At 41.3% G+C, this 18446-nt stretch overlaps 2 protein-coding genes across 2 annotated transcripts in view; both read left to right on the top strand.

The window, feature by feature from the left end:
• Nucleotides 1-608: 608 nt before the first annotated feature.
• On the top strand, nt 609-9339 carry hmgb3a (high mobility group box 3a). The gene is made up of 5 exons (XM_020491287.2): nt 609-733; nt 4107-4336; nt 5140-5279; nt 7212-7386; nt 7710-9339. The coding sequence occupies exons 2-5, from the start codon at nt 4187-4189 to the stop codon at nt 7866-7868; spliced, it is 624 nt and encodes a 207-aa protein (XP_020346876.2). The 5' UTR covers nt 609-733; nt 4107-4186; the 3' UTR covers nt 7869-9339.
• A 3139-nt stretch (nt 9340-12478) lies between these two features.
• The window catches only part of arrb2b (arrestin, beta 2b), a 61635-nt gene continuing 55667 nt past the window's right edge, over nt 12479-18446 (top strand). The window contains exon 1 of the mRNA XM_031832098.1: nt 12479-12738. Coding sequence (XP_031687958.1) covers nt 12716-12738 — 23 coding nt within the window. The 5' untranslated portion in view covers nt 12479-12715. The remainder of the gene's footprint in view (nt 12739-18446) is intronic.

Below are 18446 nucleotides of genomic sequence, written 5' to 3' on the forward strand. Positions count from 1 at the left end.
TGATATATGGACAATATACCACGGCTAAGGGCTGTGTTCAGGCACTCCTCATTGCGTAGTGCATAAGAACAGCCCTTAGCTGTGGTATATTGGCCACAATACCACACCTCCTCGGGCCTTATTGCTTAATTATCTATAGGCCTAACTCCAATAAACTATACATTTTATCACTACATATGAGGTAAAATACAAAACTGTAGTAAAATTAATTCATTATCGTATTATGTATATCCATCCTTTGTCAATCCAATGACTTTACAGGTGTGTTCAGATCTGTATCTGTAGCCTACTGTCCTATTTGAACCCATCACCTGAGAAAGAACGCTGTCTCCCAACATCTAAAAATATCTCCCATTGAACCTCAGGGCTCGAGCCCTCAGCATGCAGCCTGTACCCATACGCACTAACAGCACACACTGCCTACCATCCTCACCCTGTGAACTTATTTCTATACTAGTCTAAAACTTTTCTCAGCGGCTCTTTTTCAAAGGGGTGGGTGTGACCAGGCCTCCGTGACGACCAATAACGAACGAGAAATCCGGAGCGCGTGTGAAGACAAGTCCAATCAGCAGTTTGGGAGGCTATTTTGAATCGACCCGGCCGCTAGCCAATCAGGCCGTTCTCGTATTGAGCTAGCGCGAGGCTGTGTAGTCTACATGGGGATAGAGAAGATAGGGGAAAGGCGAGACTGTAGGATTCCAGAATCCAGACTGACTGATCGTTAACAATACAGGTACGTTCCACTGTTATGTTATTCATAACGCAATAATAACATGACATTAACATTTATTTGATTTTTTTTACTTTTCCATTGGAATACCTTAAGAATATTGTTTTGTGTTAAATTAGATTGTCATTTTAATCATTTGAAGTAAGATTGTGTTATTTTTAAGTGTTTATGTGGTATTTTAGTGCAATTATAGTTTACATGTGTTTAGATGTTATTCATCTTGCAGGCAAATAGTGTTTGATAATTTTCCTCCCTATAATGTGTGATGTGTTGTGTTATTGACAGAAATCTTCCCGAGAATGTTCTTGATCTATTTTATTATCGTTTACAGGGTCATTTACCATAACGAAAATGAACATGTCACTGTTGTTTCGTTGACTCTGTGTTTTTTCCAGATTTTTAAAGTAACCAAAAGTTATTAAACTGTACATTTTCTGAGGCTTGTATTCCTCACACGCATCTTTGCTGTGTGACACTGAATATGGCTGGCTATAGCCTGTCTACGAATAACACTGTCCTTCTATTGCGAACCAATTTCGATGTCATCTACATAAATACTCGTACATTTTCAGAGGAAATGTTCGTTTTCCGCCCAACTTTATTATCTCTATTCAACCATGTAAAGAAAATGTGAATGTCATCGTCGAAAATTAGTTTTGGAGATTTGTATCTTGCTTAGTCAAATGATCGCTCTCACCATGTAGTAAAATGGCTGGCGATTTAAACCATTGAAGAGAGGCAGTTCTAACACGGAGAAGGGACGGCGATTATTTTTTGAAAAAAACAATTTCCTACGGACGAAAAATACCGCTCTTTATCGTTTTCCATTCGAAATGTTTATCTCTAACTTTCTGCCGTAAAGGATTTTTATTTCCCCCCTTTTTATTCATTTTCGCAACTTCTCGCTTGCACCAGGATGACTCACATAAGAAATGGCTGGCGCACTGTCTTTGTTAACGGATAGCAATGCACCAAGCGACCGTCAGGGGTATAACTTCGGAAAACAGTGAAATGTCACGAAATACGCATTGCCAGTTTTACTGTTTTAACATGAATAAAAAGAACCGTCTTTATTTTATCTGACTACGTTGTTTTGTTTTTAATTAACGGTCAAATTTAATCGTTATAGCCCTTGGAACCGGAGGTGGTGTGTATCGCTTTGTTACATAGTCAAGCCCATAAGCCTTCCTCTCGCTAGACCTACAGAAGCCATTTTATTCAATGGGAGCTCCAGCGAAGAACAGCAAGCTCTTCGCCTGTATAGCAGCTAGTACTACCCAATACAAGGCGCTATGACTGGGACTGAAAGCAACCGAACGGAGCGGCGAATTAAAACCAGAAAAAGTCATACATTTTTGGGCAAAGTAAGATCGAGATATGCAAGAAGGTGGAAAATAAACAGGAGTTTCTCTCATGAGAACGCATTTCACAAAATGGAAGATGAATAATTCGCGTTGATGACCTTTGTTTTTTCTCGGTCCGTGTAGTTGAAGCTTCTCATTCTATCGCAACATTGTAACCAGAGTCGGAGCGCTCGCTATACTATAGCTTGTATGAAGAGAGTTGAGTTCGCGTTGCGTTGGATGCAGTGAAGTAAAGTTTAGGGGAGCTGAAAAATATGAAATTAAAAGCCTGAAAATGGCTAATGACAAGGAGGTGGGCGGTGGCGAGAGGAGAATATGGCGGGGCATCCTTATTAGATTGAGATTTAATGTAAGGTATTTTGTAAAAATTCAAAAATCCTTTTTAGATTCGAAATCGTTTTTTTTTTTCAATATTGAATTTATATCAGAGTATGAATTCACATTCCTAACAATGATATCATATTTCTCAAATAGTTAGTAGTTAAATCATTTTAAGTATTTTTGAGGAATTAAAAGAAAACACTTTAAATAATGCAATCGTATTACATTGTAATTACATAGTACATTGTACAACATAATAACAAATCAAAAACAGACATCAGAACAGCACACAGACTCCTAGATACATTTTTCAAAATACATATAATTTCCTTAATTCCACATTTTCCTTAATTTCAAGACTCCTTGAGCAATTTCTTCTTCAGTGTCACACCCACAGAATGCTAATTAATTTCAACCAATTCTAATTCTAATTGGAACTCATTCAGATTTTATAACTCATTCTTATTCTATGGTTCCACCATACTATGAAGTCGACCTTCACTTGGTGGCTAATGATGTTAAATGAATATAATAGATGTTGCGTAATCAAATTATGTCTAAATTAGTCTATACATTTTTACAAACCAATATAGAGACTTTAACAAATGTTATCAAACCTTGATTGAATAATCATAAAAAATGAAAATGCCATGGCCAATGTACACTGAACAAAAATATAAATGCAAGATGTAGTGAGCATTTCTCCTTTGCCAAGATAATCCATCCACCTGACAGGTGTGGCATATCAAGAACTGATTAAACAGCACAACTAATTACATAGGTGCACCTTGTGCGGGGGACAATAAGAGGCCACTCTAAAATGTGCCGTTTTGTCACCAACACTATGCCACAGATGTCTCAAGTTTTGAGTGAGTGTGCAACTTGCATACTGACTGCAGGGACCTTCACCAGAGCTGTTTCCAGAAAATGTCATGTACATTTCTCTACCATAAGCTGCGTCCAATGCCGTTTTAGAGAATTTGGCAGTACATCCAACTGGTGGCAATTCGAATGCACAGAGATACCGTGACTAGATCCTGGAACCCATTGTCGTGCCATTCCTCTGCTGCCTTCACCTCATGTTTCAGCATGATAATGCACTGCCACATGTCGCAAGGATCTGTACACAATTTCTGGAAGCTGAAAATGTCCCAGCCTGCATACTCACCAGAAATGTCACCTATTGAGCATATTTGGGATGCTCTGGATCGATGTGTATGACAGCGTGTTCCAGTTCCCGCCAATGTCCAGCAACTTCGCACAGCCATTGAAGAGGAGTGGGACAACATTTCACAGGCAACAATCAACAGCCTGATCAACTGTATGCGAAGGAAATGTGTCGCGTTGCATGAGGCAAATGGTGGTCACACCAGATACTGACTGGTTTTCTGATCAATGCCCCTACCTTTTTTTTAGGTATCTGTGACCAACAGATGCATATCTGTATTCAAAGTCCATAGATTAGGGAAATCCATAGATTAGGGCCTAATTTATTTATTTCAATTGACTGATTTCCTTATATGAAATGTAACTAAATTGTGACATGTTGCATTTATATTTTTGTTCAGTATTCTTTGTCAGTTTCATCACCTGATAAAAAATATATATATTTTGTTTACTTCCCCAGCAAAAATCGAACCACAGCATTGAATGAACCGATATCCATCTTCTCTCCACTCTCCCCTCTCCAGATACTGACCCAATCATCCACCTGACCAATTAACCAATAAACAAGTTACACAACGCCGCTAGGCCCCGCCCAGTGACCAGGATGGCTAAAGGCACCCCTGGGAAGCCCAAAGGCAAGATGTCTGCCTACGCCTACTTCGTTCAGACCTGCCGGGAGGAGCACAAGAAGAAGAGTCCCGAGATACCTGTCAACTTTGCTGAGTTTTCCAAGAAGTGCTCCGGGCGATGGAAGGTGAGAATAGAATATAATAGAATAGATCTTTATTGTTCTTCCGAGAATGCGATTGATTGTTGGTGGATGGGATTGATTGTTGGTGGATGGTTGATTCATTGATTCATTAATGGGTAGACAGATGATTGGTTGATTTATTGATTGTTTAATTGGTAATTGATGAACAATGATTTTGAATTTTCTTCAAGAGGGAATTATTTTCACAGCTCACAAGTCACTGTATAGACATGATGATGACAAGATGAGATAGTCGATTTTTCGAGTTTACTTCTCTTAATACTACGTAGTGCACTGCACATGTTTGGTTATTGGGACGGAGCTAAATGAAATTCAATAATTATTTTGTTTCCAAATCTATTGTTCCCATAAAGGACACGTTTGACAAACCAGCTGGTAGACTACAAGCTGGTTGGTACTGTACAAGTCAAGAATGGCAAGTTATTTGGTAACGAATGAGCAGTTACATATTCCCCACTTTAGGTGGCGCAACAAGACCACACATGTACTCAATGATGTCATGCTGACTTAGCATGCAATGTAAATTATGTCAGCAATTATATTTCCCCAAAACATTGCAACAGAAAACACAAAAATACTGATGTCTTATATTGAAGGACACGTCCAGGTAGTCCCTCAAGGGTACAGGGTTAAGTCTATTTGTCAGCCTATTTGTCCTGTATAATACTATGAAACGCTCACTTACAACACCTTTTTTTTGTTTGGTGCTTAATGAGCACAACCCGTGTGTCCGTCTACTGGTGGGAATGTTTTAAAGTGGTATAAATGTTATGATTTTTTTGCAGACTATGTCTGGCAAAGAGAAGGGGAAGTTTGAGGACATGGCGAAGCAGGATAAGGTGCGCTATGACAATGAGATGATGCACTTTGCCCCTGGCGGCAAGAAGGGAAGGAAGAAGGACCCCAATGCACCAAAGAGGCCCCCGTATGTACCACACACACACACACACACACACACACACACACACACACACACACACACACACACACACACACACACACACACACACACACACACACACACACACACACACACACACAGTATTAATACCCCTTGACCTATTCCAAGTGTTGTTGTGTTACAGCCTGTTACAACCATCTACACACAATACCCATAATGACAAAGTAAAGAAATGTTTTTAGAAATATTTGAAAATGTATTGCAAATTAAATACAGAATTATCTCATTTACATAAGTATTTACACCCCTGAGTCAATACATGTTAGAATCACCTTTGGCAGTGATTTCTGGGTAAGTTCCTAAGAGTCTTCCACACCAGGATTGTATAATATTTGCACATTATTCTTTAAAAAATTCTTTGAGCTCTGTCAAGTTGGTTGTTGATCATTGCTAGACAGCCATTTTCAAGCCAAGTTGAATTAATAACTTCACCATGCTCAAAGGGATATTCAACTTCAAATAAAATCATATTTATTTATATAGCCCTTCGTACATCAGCTGATATCTCAAAGTGCTGTACAGAAACCCAGCCTAAAACCCCAAACAGCAAGCAATGCAGGTGTAGAAGCACGGTGGCTAGGAAAAACTCCCTAGAAAGGCCAAAACCTAGGAAGAAACCTAGAGAGGAACCAGGCTATGTGGGGTGGCCACTCCTCTTCTGGCTGTGCCGGGTGGAGATTATAACAGAACATGGCCAAGATGTTCAAATGTTCATAAATGACCAGCATGGTCCAATAATAATAAGGCAGAACAGTTGAAACTGGAGCAGCAGCACGGCCAGGTGGACTGGGGACAGCAAGGAGTCATCATGTCAGGTAGTCCTGAGGCATGGTCCTAGGGCTCAGGTCCTCCGAGAGAGAGAAAGAAAGAGGGAATTAGAGAGAGCACACTTAAATTCACACAGGGCACCGAATAGGACAGGAGAAGTACTCCAGATATAACAAACTGACCCTAGCCCCCCGACACATAAACTACTGCAGCATAAATACTGGAGGCTGAGACAGGAGGGGTCAGGAGACACTGTGGCCCTATCCGAGGACACCCCCGGACAGGGCCAAACAGGAAGGATATAACCCCACCCACTTTACCAAAGCACAGCCCCCACACCACTAGAGGGATATCTTCAACCACCAACTTACCATCCTGAGACAAGGCTGAGTATAGCCCACAAAGATCTCCGCCACGGCACAACCCAACTTCACCATGCTCAAAAGGATATTTTATTTTTTATCCATCTACCAATAGGTGCCCTTCTTTGCGAGGCATTAGAAAATCTCCCTGTTTTTTGTGGTTTAAATTTACTGCTCAACTAAGGGACCTTACAGATAATTGTATGTGTGGGGTACAGATATGTGGTAGTCATTCCAAAATCATGTTAAACACTGTTATTGCACAAAGAGTGAGTCCATGCAACTTATTATGTGACTTGTTAAGCCATTTTTTTTGTATTATTCCACTTTGACATGATGGGTTATTGTGTGTAGGCCAGTGGCATTTTAAACACATTTTTACTCCTGAACATATTTAGGCTTGCCATAACAAAAGGGTTGAATACTTATTGACTCAAGACATTTCAGCTCTTCATTGTTTATGAATTTCTTCAAGTTCTACATTATGGGGTATTGTGTGTAGGCCTGTGACACAACATCTCAATTTAATCAATGTTATATTCAGGCTGTAACACAACAAAATGTGGAAAAAGTGAAGGGGTGTGAATACTTTCTGAAGGCACTGTATATGACTGGACGGACAGACGGGGGGACAGGCAGACACGCAACACACTACTTAGCTCGTGTTTATATCAATAATCACATAAGACGTCACATCACCCAAAATGACAAAAGAAAATAAATGAATATTGTACCTTTAAAAAAAAAAATGTACCTTTTTCCCTAGATCTGGTTTCTTCATCTTCTGCGCGGACCACCGGCCCAAGATCAAGGCCCAGCATCCCAGCCTGGGGATAGGGGACGTGGCCAAGAAACTAGGCGAGCAGTGGAACAACCTTACTGATGCTACGAAACAGCCCTACCTGATCAAGGCCAACAAACTCAAAGACAAGTATCAGAAGGTAGAAGAACACCTGTGTATTAGTTATTGAATTAGTGCTTTTTTTATATTCAGATCCTCTTTCATTTAGGATAAGCTGCTCTTCCTTGGGGTCTACCCAGAATACAATACTAAGCAAACAAACCACACACCGACAGAACCAAGATGCTATACCTTTCTATGGGTTCATCCCAAAAAGAGATAAGGGGAGGAAGCCACCTTAGAGATGTATCCATATATCGCTTGTAAACTTCATTCAGATAGCAAGATAGTAATATAATATGATAGTGATAATAACACATTTGTCTGTCTCCCTACTCTCTCTCTCTATCTTTCTCTCTCCAGGACGTGGCTGACTATAAGTCCGGTAAGGGGAAGGTGGGTGCTCCGAGCATGGTGATGGCCCCTAAACCCATGACGAAGAGTAATATGGATGACGATGATGATGATGAAGACGAGGAAGACGAGGAGGAGGATGAGGAGGAGGAGGAGGATGACGAGTAGACCGACCGCATTCTGTTTTGTGTGTTGTGTTATTATGATGAAGATGAAGATGATGACGACGATGGTCATGATTATTAAGGGATGCAGGGTTTTTTTTCAGTTTGAAATGCGATTTGTAGGGGTTAGAGGAAGAAACACTGGTGATATATTTATGTTGCTTAATTACGTTGCTCCGCCCCTGCCACACTTCCCTCCTCCCCACTCTTTGTTGTTTTGACTTTGTCACTATGTTGATTTTGTGTAAACCGCTTATGCAATGTTCTCTATGTAACACTGAGTCCAGTTAAGAAGTTGAGACTGTACGTTACATCGGCAACTGTGATTGAACTCAAAGCAGATCCCTAATAATCCCCCCAACTGCTGTGTGTGTGCACACATGCACGTGTGTGTGTGTGTTACTGTGTCCATTTCACCAGCACTGTCCAGTGTCTTCCTCAAAACCCTCATAGCATTGTCACTATACTGGGTGTACATCGATTCAACGGAGAAGCATTTAAAACCAGTAGTAGCATTGCGGCAAATTCTGTTTTTGGCCGTGTGTCCCAAATTGCACCCTAATCCCTATACAGTGCACTACTTTTGACCTGGGCTCATAGGGAATCCCATAGAGCTCTGGTCAAAAGTAGTGCACTATATAGGGAATAGGGTGTCATTTGGGAGGCAGACATCGTTTATTTTTTATTTTTAGAATTGGCAAGGTGGTGTGTTACTGTATATGGTTGATTTAGACTTAGTCCTTGTTTTTCCCGTTTAACAAAAGAAATGGAGGCCTCCGGATGTAAGGTGATATCAGATTGCACATATCTAGTAGTGGTGTTGTTGGTGTAGCTAGGTGGCTGTGTATGTAGCTGTGTGTTGGTTGTTGCACCAGGAAGTGTTGTCATCGTGAAAGTCGAACTCACTGTTCAACAGCCTCCCATGTAAACAAACAGTCATGGCTGGTTAGCTAGTGCACGCTGGCTAACAGTAATTTCACACTACAACTCACTCATTGTCTGGGGTAATTCCTAACTTCCATTTAAGTCAAATTTTCACTTAGTCATGCAACAGAGGAGGGTGGATACCACCCAACCAACGGTATATAATGGAAACTATTATCTCCCTTTTGGCTAAGTGCACTTTTACTATTAACCGTTCGTTCATTGTTCTCATGGTTTAAAACACGACATATTGAGTGGAAAAGCACGGCTGTTGACTATTATAATAAACCTGTACTTATCTGTATCTAAGAGGAATTTCTTTTCTTTTTTGTATGTTTTAGAAAAGCTATTGCTATTATTAAAGTATGACATTTTTACACGTGGTGTTATGTATTAATGATTTCCATCCAAACCATCTAAACTTGCTCTACACTTGTCTGCCAAAAAAAGTGAACATCCCTGCCTATAACACATGTTTTATTATTATAAAAAGAGTTGTCTGGATATTATAACCAAAAAAATGATCAACAATAAAGAGAACGTGATTTGCACTTTGAACTCTATACTTTACTCTTAAAATAATTATCCTGCTGGTCAGATACCTGACTTATTCCATCTCAACCTACAGGGTTGACAACAGAATATTCTAACAAACAATTACAACTTCATATTTTTTACATTACACGTTGTTGATTAATCAATGTGATATAGGTCACTCTAGGGAAAATCCTAGAATTCACCTTAAATCCCTAATTTTGACAGGTAAATCTGATTTTACTCCCACATGTCCTACAGTGTTATTATCCTCTTGACAGTGAAATATAATTGGTCTGTATTACCACTCTCTTTAAAGGGATATTTCACCCAAATTACAAAATGACACATTGGTTTCCTTTTCCCTGTAAGCAGTCTATAGACAAGTCATGACAACAATCCATGCATTGGTTTAGTTTCCCTGGCATTGTTTCCACATGCTAACATTTTAGCATTTGCGGCGCAAATCCCATTCAAGTCATGGGACCGATATTAGCATTTGTCCAAATCATCCGAAAGTATCTCCAAATTTCTTGTGAAGCTCAACAAAGTAATTTACAGATGTTTTGAGCATGTGAGAAAAATGCTAATATCGGTCCCATGACTTGAATGGGATTTGTGCCACAAATGCTAAAAGATTTGAATGTGGAAACAGTGCCAGGGAAACTAAACCAAAGCATAGATTGCTGTCATAACTTGTCCATAGACTGCTTACGGGGCATTTAGTAATTTGGGTGAACTATCCCTTTAACCACAGCATTGCACAATCCACAGAGTGACTCCCTTAAACAATATACATAGCTCTCAGTAGGGGTCCACAGGTCTATTGTTAGGCATCGTTGACATGTTCGGATAATGGTATTAATTGGGTAATAGAGTATGTACTATATGAATGGTGTCCGCTGGGTCACAAGGGGGTGATTATAGGGTTGTTTTCGATTAATTAAAGAGTGGAAGACCCTTGATTCTCTCTCTAGGATAAGGGTTGTGGTTGAGGCTAAAGTTTGGGTTAGTGAAGAAAATGGACTAGGGCTAGGATGGACTGTACGTTTGGGACTTTGTCTGCCACCGTGTCACGTCCGTCAGAATGCAACGAAGGAGATGAGGAAATCCAGGTTTGGTGGTATTTATTACTCGCACAGTTGAACAATGCAGGAACGAACGGAACACGTGGGGGAGGGTTTGGTTGGAGGTTAGGGTGGATGTGAATAACAAGGATGTGCTTCAGGGTGTGGCTTGTAAAACCTTGGAGGTGGATGTGGATAACACGGATGTGGTGTTCTGGAAGGGAGATACAAAAGGGAAACATTAGGGACACAACATAGGAGGTGCATGAATCATAAAGTAGTACCAAGTGAACATGGGGAGAATGTGAGCTTAACATGAACTTTAAACTGAGGAGACTGCAAACTCATACCTAGAGCAAAGGAGCCATAGAATTTTGCAAGTTGTGGACATGGATATACAAAGGGATATAGCATTGGACTTCTTCAAACAGTATAATAACAAAGACTACTTACTTCATCCTATCAGGCACAATGGAAGGAGGAAGGATAGGGCCACCCACAGGGCCACCTAAAGCATCACCAAGCATTAACTGAACTGGTAGGTAGGAAGGAGCATGCAGCTTATTATGGGGAATGAAAGGGGTGAAAAATGTAGAGGAGAGTGGAGTGGGAACAGGTGTGGATGGAAGGGGAGTGACCTAGGAGTCCTGTAGGGGTGCCATGACTCTTCACAGCAGTTAGGGTTGAACTAGGATGTAGACATTAAGCTAGGGTTAGAGTTAGGGTTGAATCGGGATTGAAAAGGTAGCACACTATAACTCCAACTCCAACTCCAACCCTAACCCTAACCCTAATACCCCCCCCCCCCCCCCCACCACCGGCACCACCACCAACAACAACAAATAGAGCTCCCCATCACTGAATTCCCATTTAAGCCCTCCTCTGCATGTACTGTGTCAATGAATTGCACAGCTGTGATCACATCTGGATTCACTACTTTCTACATTTTGCCGCTAGGTGGCAATAGAGCTAGATGCACAGTCACAAGCATGCAGGGTTGGGTAGGTTACTTTCTAAATGTAATTGGTTATAGTTACTAGTTAGTTACCTGTCCAAAATTGCAATCAGTAATGTACATTTTGGGTTACCCAAACTCAGTAACGTAATCTGATTACTTCCAGTTACTTTTGGATTACTTTCCCTTTAAGAGGCATTGGAAGAAGACAAAAAGGATCCATCAAACGCATTTGGTGTGTCATCATAGTGATCTCTGACTTGTGGTCAGACTCGCTCAGGTGGAACAAACTTAAACGTGCACCGATTTTCAATGCTGAATTTAATGTAATTTCACACAAACGCACATACGGACCCACATAGACACACACATTTATTTTACTATCCTTGTGGGGACCAAACAATTGTTTCCCATTCAAAATCCTATTTTCTCTAACCCTAAACCTAATCCTTAAGCCCACTTGTCCAAATGTTCCTTGTTTTACAAACCAAAAACATATTCACACACACACACACACACACACACACACACACACACACACACACACACAGGGAAGCAGCCTTTCCAATGACAAATTATGATCGAAAAGGTCTCAGCGCTGAAGCAGATTATCCTAATGTTGCACCAATATTGATTATAGAAAATAAACTGTCAGGCCTTGCAGTGAAAGCAATCATCTAAGGAGCATTCTCTCAAGTGTCACCTTTGAAATATATAACATTCCTATATGAAGTCTATAACCTAGCCTACACTTCTATTACATTTCAATACCATATTAAAATCAGGATTCAATCCAGAAATTATGTGGTGAACTGGGGACAGGGAAACCTTGAATTCGGTTTTAAGGTTTGGTTATTTTGGTTATACCCTATGGAAATGCACGACAAACTGGAGGACATTGAATTATGATTGTGACAAGAGTAAAACAAATACATTCTGCCAGCGATTTGTTTTCCTCCTTATCGGTGACAAAAAGCCACACCCTCTTCCTAAAGCAGATTTCTAATTGGTGGGCCCGAGGGCAAGGGCGGGCCAACCTTGTTGTCGTTCACTAATTCACTAGTTTCCGAAGCAGCAATTGGTCAAAGGTGGTGTCTGTCACACGGGGAGGGCGTCGCTCTGTGTTTCGCTCGCTGTCAGAACTGGAGAAGGCGAGGGAACGAAACGAACTGTTCATTGCCGTCTGTAGGCTGTGGAAACGCAATTTCAGGTAGCTAACTGTGCGAGCCGAACCGAGACGGATTGGACCTCGAGCCCGCAACGGAGAGGAGGAAAGAGGAGAGAATTGACGAAGACCTTGATATCCAAAATAGAGTTCAGATTTACACAAATATTACACTTTAGTAGCACTGAAACACAAGGCCTGCGAAGATGGGAGACAAGGCAGGCACCAGGTAGGAAACGTTCTCAGTATTTTTTTTTTTTTTTTTGGCGTTAGATTTTTTTGCGGTGATGTTTTGTTTTATTTGGGAAAATAGGCAATCGACGGGATGAAAGGGTGGCCTAGGTTAACACGCAGAGACTGGGACGTGAAGGCAGCACACTGGTCGAGTTTCCCAGCAAAGAATCCGCGATAAGAAGGGGTTAATTAAGAAGTGTGCTCGTTGGTTCAGGGGAAGAGAGGAGGGAAGGAGGGAGTGAGAATTGCAGTGCAAACGATATCATCATCATCAAATATGCTCGCAACGCATAGCCTAGCCTACGGACTTGTGGCGATACAGTTATCCAGCATGCAAAACAGTGGATCAGTTTGTCAGCTGTCAGAATTCGCATAGGGTGGGGTTACATGGCAAACAACCTTCAATATATCATGAATTCTAGCCTACTCCAACCATATCTAGCAAGTGTTGATGAACTCGGCTATTGTAACCAGCGACTTGGATGTCTTGATACAGTGTTTATAAAAATGATATTACTGTGTGCGGCCTCATCATTGTCAACGTGAAAACTATCCTATTATTACAATGTAACCTATACTGCAGTAGGTTAACCGATTGCCAGGGCCGAATTAATGCAGGGTCTTACCGGTGCTGAAGCCCCTGGGTCCAGGCCCGTGGGGGCCCAATAAGCAGAAAAGATGTTAACAAAAATAAAATAATTAAGGAAATATATATACTGTTTAATTGATATGTAGTATATATGTTATACTTTTTCAATGCAACCACCAACCACAGGAAGACTGAGGAGCCTGCTCTCAATGAGTGTAGACAGCCTGCTGCCGCTCTGCTCATCATCACATGGGGGAGGAGAGGAGGTAGAGGGCCCATGTGCGTAACTGGGGGCCCCTGCCTTGATTGGGTAACAAACAGAAATGGTCTAATAAATCAAATGTGACTGGTTAATTGTGTGAGTCATGGGCTGGGCCCAAGAGGCATAAAATAAACTATATATCTTTTTAAATGTAATATAACGTTTTATCCAACCACAGGAGCCTGCTCTCAAGTACAGCAGAGAGCATCATTTAGCCACAGAGGATCAATAGTTTGTAAAAAAAAACGAAAAAAAACTGTGGATTGAGTTTTATCACAAGCACATACAGTATCTGCCTAAATTAAGGAAACACTAGCATGAAATGTTTTAAAAGGGTATTGTACCATCACAAGCTGCCAGAACACATTCAATGCGCCTTGGCATAGATTCTACAAGTGGGCCTAACCATGCCAGGAAAAGGCAACCCACACCATAACATATACCTTGTATCCTTTATTTTCTCAAGTGTTTTCTTTATTTTGGCAGTTACCGGTGCGCCTACAGTCGGAAAGGCCGCAATTTGGGTAGCATGCGCAACAAATACAGACTAGCGCTTGTTGCGTTGTGGCCATAGCCATATAATCCATAGAAGGGTTTTGTAACTTCTTACCCTGGCAACTTGACTGTTAAACTCATGGTTACACTATCAATGGATGCCAGTCCTGACTTGAATGAATTATATTTCTATGGTTGGTTGCAGCTGACGGTTTGCTTTTTTCACATTTCAAAATTAAATAGCCGGGAAAAACGCACAGTTTGAAAAGCAAATGCCTACTGCTGAAAAAAGTAGACTAATCTGTCTGTAAAAGCAATAGATACATTTTTCTCAAATCCCAATTTGTAGCAAACAGCAGCACTGTTTTTTAAAAGTATCTCATCTTGAGATAGGCTAAAGCCATCACTGTGAGTAGCATATGGCTTCATCTTCATAATTAGGTGTGTCAGTTTCTCACTGGACATTTTATTTAGTATCCTACTGTAGATTATGATATCTATATATACAGTGCATTCGGAAAGTATTCAGACCCCTTGACTTTTTCCACATTTTGTTACGTTACAGCCTTATTCTAAAATGTATTAAATGAGATATGTTCCTCATCAATCTACACACAATAGCCCATAATGACAGACGACACAGTTTTTTAAACCATTTTTGCACATTTATTTTAAAAAAAAGAGAAAAAAAAGAAGGGAAATACCTTATTTACATAAGTATGCAGACCCTTAGGGGGAGAAGGTCCTTGGTCAAGGAGGTGACCAAAATCCCGATGGTCACTGTGACAGAGCTCCAGAGTTCCTCTGTGGAGATAGGACAACCATCTCTGCAGCACTCCACCAATCAGGCCTTTATGCCAGAGTGGCCAGATGGAGGCCACTCCTCAGTAAAAGGCACATGCCAGTCCGCTTGGTGTTTGCCAAAAGGCACTTAAACAACTCTTAGACCATGAGAAACAAGGTTCTCTGGTTTGATGAAACGAAGATTGAACTCTTTGGCCTGAATGCCAAGCATCACGCCTGGAGGAAATCCCTACGATGAAGCATGGTGGTGGCGGCATCATGCTGTGGGTATGTTTTTTGGCGGCAGGGACAGGGAGACTCGAGGGAAAGATGAACGGAGCAACGTACAGAGAGATCCTTGATGAAAACCTGCTCCAGAGCGCTCAAGACCAGGGCAAAGGTTCATCTTCCAACAGGACAAAGACCTTAAGCACACAGCCAAGACAACGCAGGAGTGGCTTCGAGACAAGTTTCAATGTCATTATGGGGTATTGTGTGTAGATTGATGAGGGAAAAAACAACAATTGAATCAATTTTAGAATGAGGCTGTAACATAACAAAATGTGGAAAAGGCAAGGGGTCTGAATACTTTCTGAAAGCACGGTATATATTTATATATATATATATGTGTGTGTGTGTATATATCTCTATATCCTCATAATATTGTACAATCTGTGTGTTGCTTCATTGGCCTGGTTTGTTTGAATTCAAGACCAGATTGATCTCAGTTTGTCAGAGGAGCCATTCGGGGCCTATGATTTCTTAATCCGGTCCTGCTTGCTGCCCCACTTCATTTTTAGGGTAACCCTGAATGTCATGCACAAGGCTACCTCTAAAGGTTTGTCTGTTGTCTGTCTGTTTCTGTGGAAATAAAACTGGAACGTTATCCTACCAAAAGCATGACACCTCCGACTATGACGTGTGTTTGACGTATGGTTCTGGTTTAATTCTAGTGCACGCACACGTGGTGGTAGCTCGAGCCTAGACCTTGGGAGTTCATGATCCGAGATACAGTACAATAGATAGATCCCATATGAAATACTCAATTCTGTTTTTCTGTCTCTGTCTCACTCTCTCACGGGCTTTCTCATTCTGACTGTTTCTCTCTCTCTCTCTCTCACTCTCTCTCTCTCTCTCTCTCTCTCTCTCTCTCTGTCCATCTGAATTAGCCTACATATGGAGAAAGCTAAATATTGTTTTCTTTAATCCCCTCCTTTCTTAGTTAAATGTGACCACTTGAGGAAGAAGAACAAATGAACATGTTTAATGTGGTTTCCTTTTCTCTCTGTGTGTGTGTGTGTGTGTGTGTGTGTGTGTGTGGTGGGTTTTATCTATCTTATGGGTGTGTGGGATGTGGGATGTTGTAGTTTAAACCTGATTATAATGGGGTTCTTCTTTTGCCAACTGACCAAAAAAAAACATAACAAAAAAAGCGGTAGGCAAGGCCTATTGATTAGCAAAGGGTATATTCCAAATAGCACCCTTTTCCCTACATAGTGCACTACTTTTAGACCAGAACCCTATCGGCACTATTAGGGCTGGGCGATATGGCCTAAAGATCATATCGAGATTATTATTATTTATTTTTTTCAAACTTATGGGCGTTTCACAATAGGCTATATACTGCATATCTAAAAATACAAACAATTCTCTAAAGCTTTGTTGCACAATTAAAGGTCAAATACACTTCATTTCAAATAGTCAGGAGTAATCAAATGAATTCAGGGCTTGTAAAAGGATACCAAGGCCAAGTATCTGCCTTCCACAACCATACAGCCCACTAATAAGCTAACTATATAGTCAAAATAGTTGAACCTGCTTTTTTGGTCATAATCACTGATCTGGCGTTATAGTCTGTCTATGACAATTATTTTTGTTACAAATCTGATCAGAACAATGCACATCCACTCAGGATTATTAGCAGGCGTACTAGAAAATGAACACAGGTCTCATAAACAATATGTGAAGCACACGTGCTAGTGACTAGCCAGCTAATCTTTACAATTCTAGCCAACTTGGATCTATTTGCTTGCCGACAAGGTAGAACACTGTTATGAGTACACCCTCCAACTGTTTGAACAACAACAGCCTGTTCGCTTTGTTTAGATGTTGAAATCAAGGGGCCTACCTGGATAAGAATTCGCTTATTTCTCAGAATGAGAACGAGTTGCCAATTCCTTATATAAATGCGCCTTTTTAAATGCTCCTTGCACATTTGATAAAACACAGACTAGACTGCTAGCACATAGCAGTATGTTAGGTACAGTATGTTAGGTACAGTATGTTAGGTACCACAATGCCGCACGCGACAGAAACCAAGAAATGTAGTTTTACACAATCAGGTTTTAGTAGTTGTTAGGTACAGTATGTTAGGTACCACAATGCCGCACGCGACAGAAACCAAGAAATGTAGTTTTCCACAATCAGGTTTTAGTAGTTGAAAACATAAAAAGGGGAAACGACTGATTCTGTTGGACCAAACCTCAAATGCAAATAGTGAATTGAAACTGCGCTTTGTCAGAGAGGATGAATTGATCTTTTGCCTTTGTTGTTGTTGAGTGGCAGGGGGAGGGGCTGGTGCACACAGCACAGAAGGAGATGAGACCAAAAAGACACAACCTTGATTCTTGTGATTTCAAGCATTTGGAACATTGCACTAAAACATACATTCGAAATGAATCAAAATTAATTGGATTATTAGTCCAGCCCTAGGCACTATGGGCCCTGGTCTAAAGTAGTGCACTATAAAGGGAATAGGGTGCCATTTTAAGACTCACCCATAGATTCACAGAGGGTAAGCAGGAGGCTGCTTGCAAGAAATCGGTGTCATCCATCCGGTGTGCTATGCTTTCGGATTAGTCTAGGGGGGAAAAAATAACACCTATTTTTTTTTACTGGCCTTCTCAATCTGGTCTCTCATCTCTCTTGCTCTCACTGTCTCTCTCATCCTTTGCTCCTCTGACTCCCTCGCTTTTCTCACTACAGAGACAGATAGAGAGGAGGCGTTAGAGGAGTGGGTGTGATGTAGAACGCATTGTAACCGCCCGCAAGCCAGTTGTCCTTTTATTGCTGTTAGATATGATCACACGCGCGCGCACGCTCACACACACACACACACACACACACACACACACACACACACACACACACACACACACACACACGCACGCACCCGAGCACACGCACGCACGCACGCACACACACACACACACACACACACACACACACACACACACACACACACACACACACACACACACACACACACACACACACGCACGCACCCGAGCACACGCACGCACGCACACACACACTAACACACACACACACACACACACACACACACACACACACACACACACACACACACACACACACACGCACGCACCCGAGCACACGCACGCACGCACGCACGCACACACACACACACACACACACACACACACACACACGCACGCATGCACCCGAGCACACGCACGCACGCACACACACACACGCACGCACCCGAGCACACGCACACACGCGGTTGTACAATGGGGAACAACCTTTGGTTGTTCAGGGTTCTTAGTTCAGT

Source organism: Oncorhynchus kisutch, linkage group LG9 (assembly GCF_002021735.2).
Source record: "Oncorhynchus kisutch isolate 150728-3 linkage group LG9, Okis_V2, whole genome shotgun sequence".
Lineage (NCBI taxonomy): Eukaryota > Metazoa > Chordata > Actinopteri > Salmoniformes > Salmonidae > Oncorhynchus > Oncorhynchus kisutch.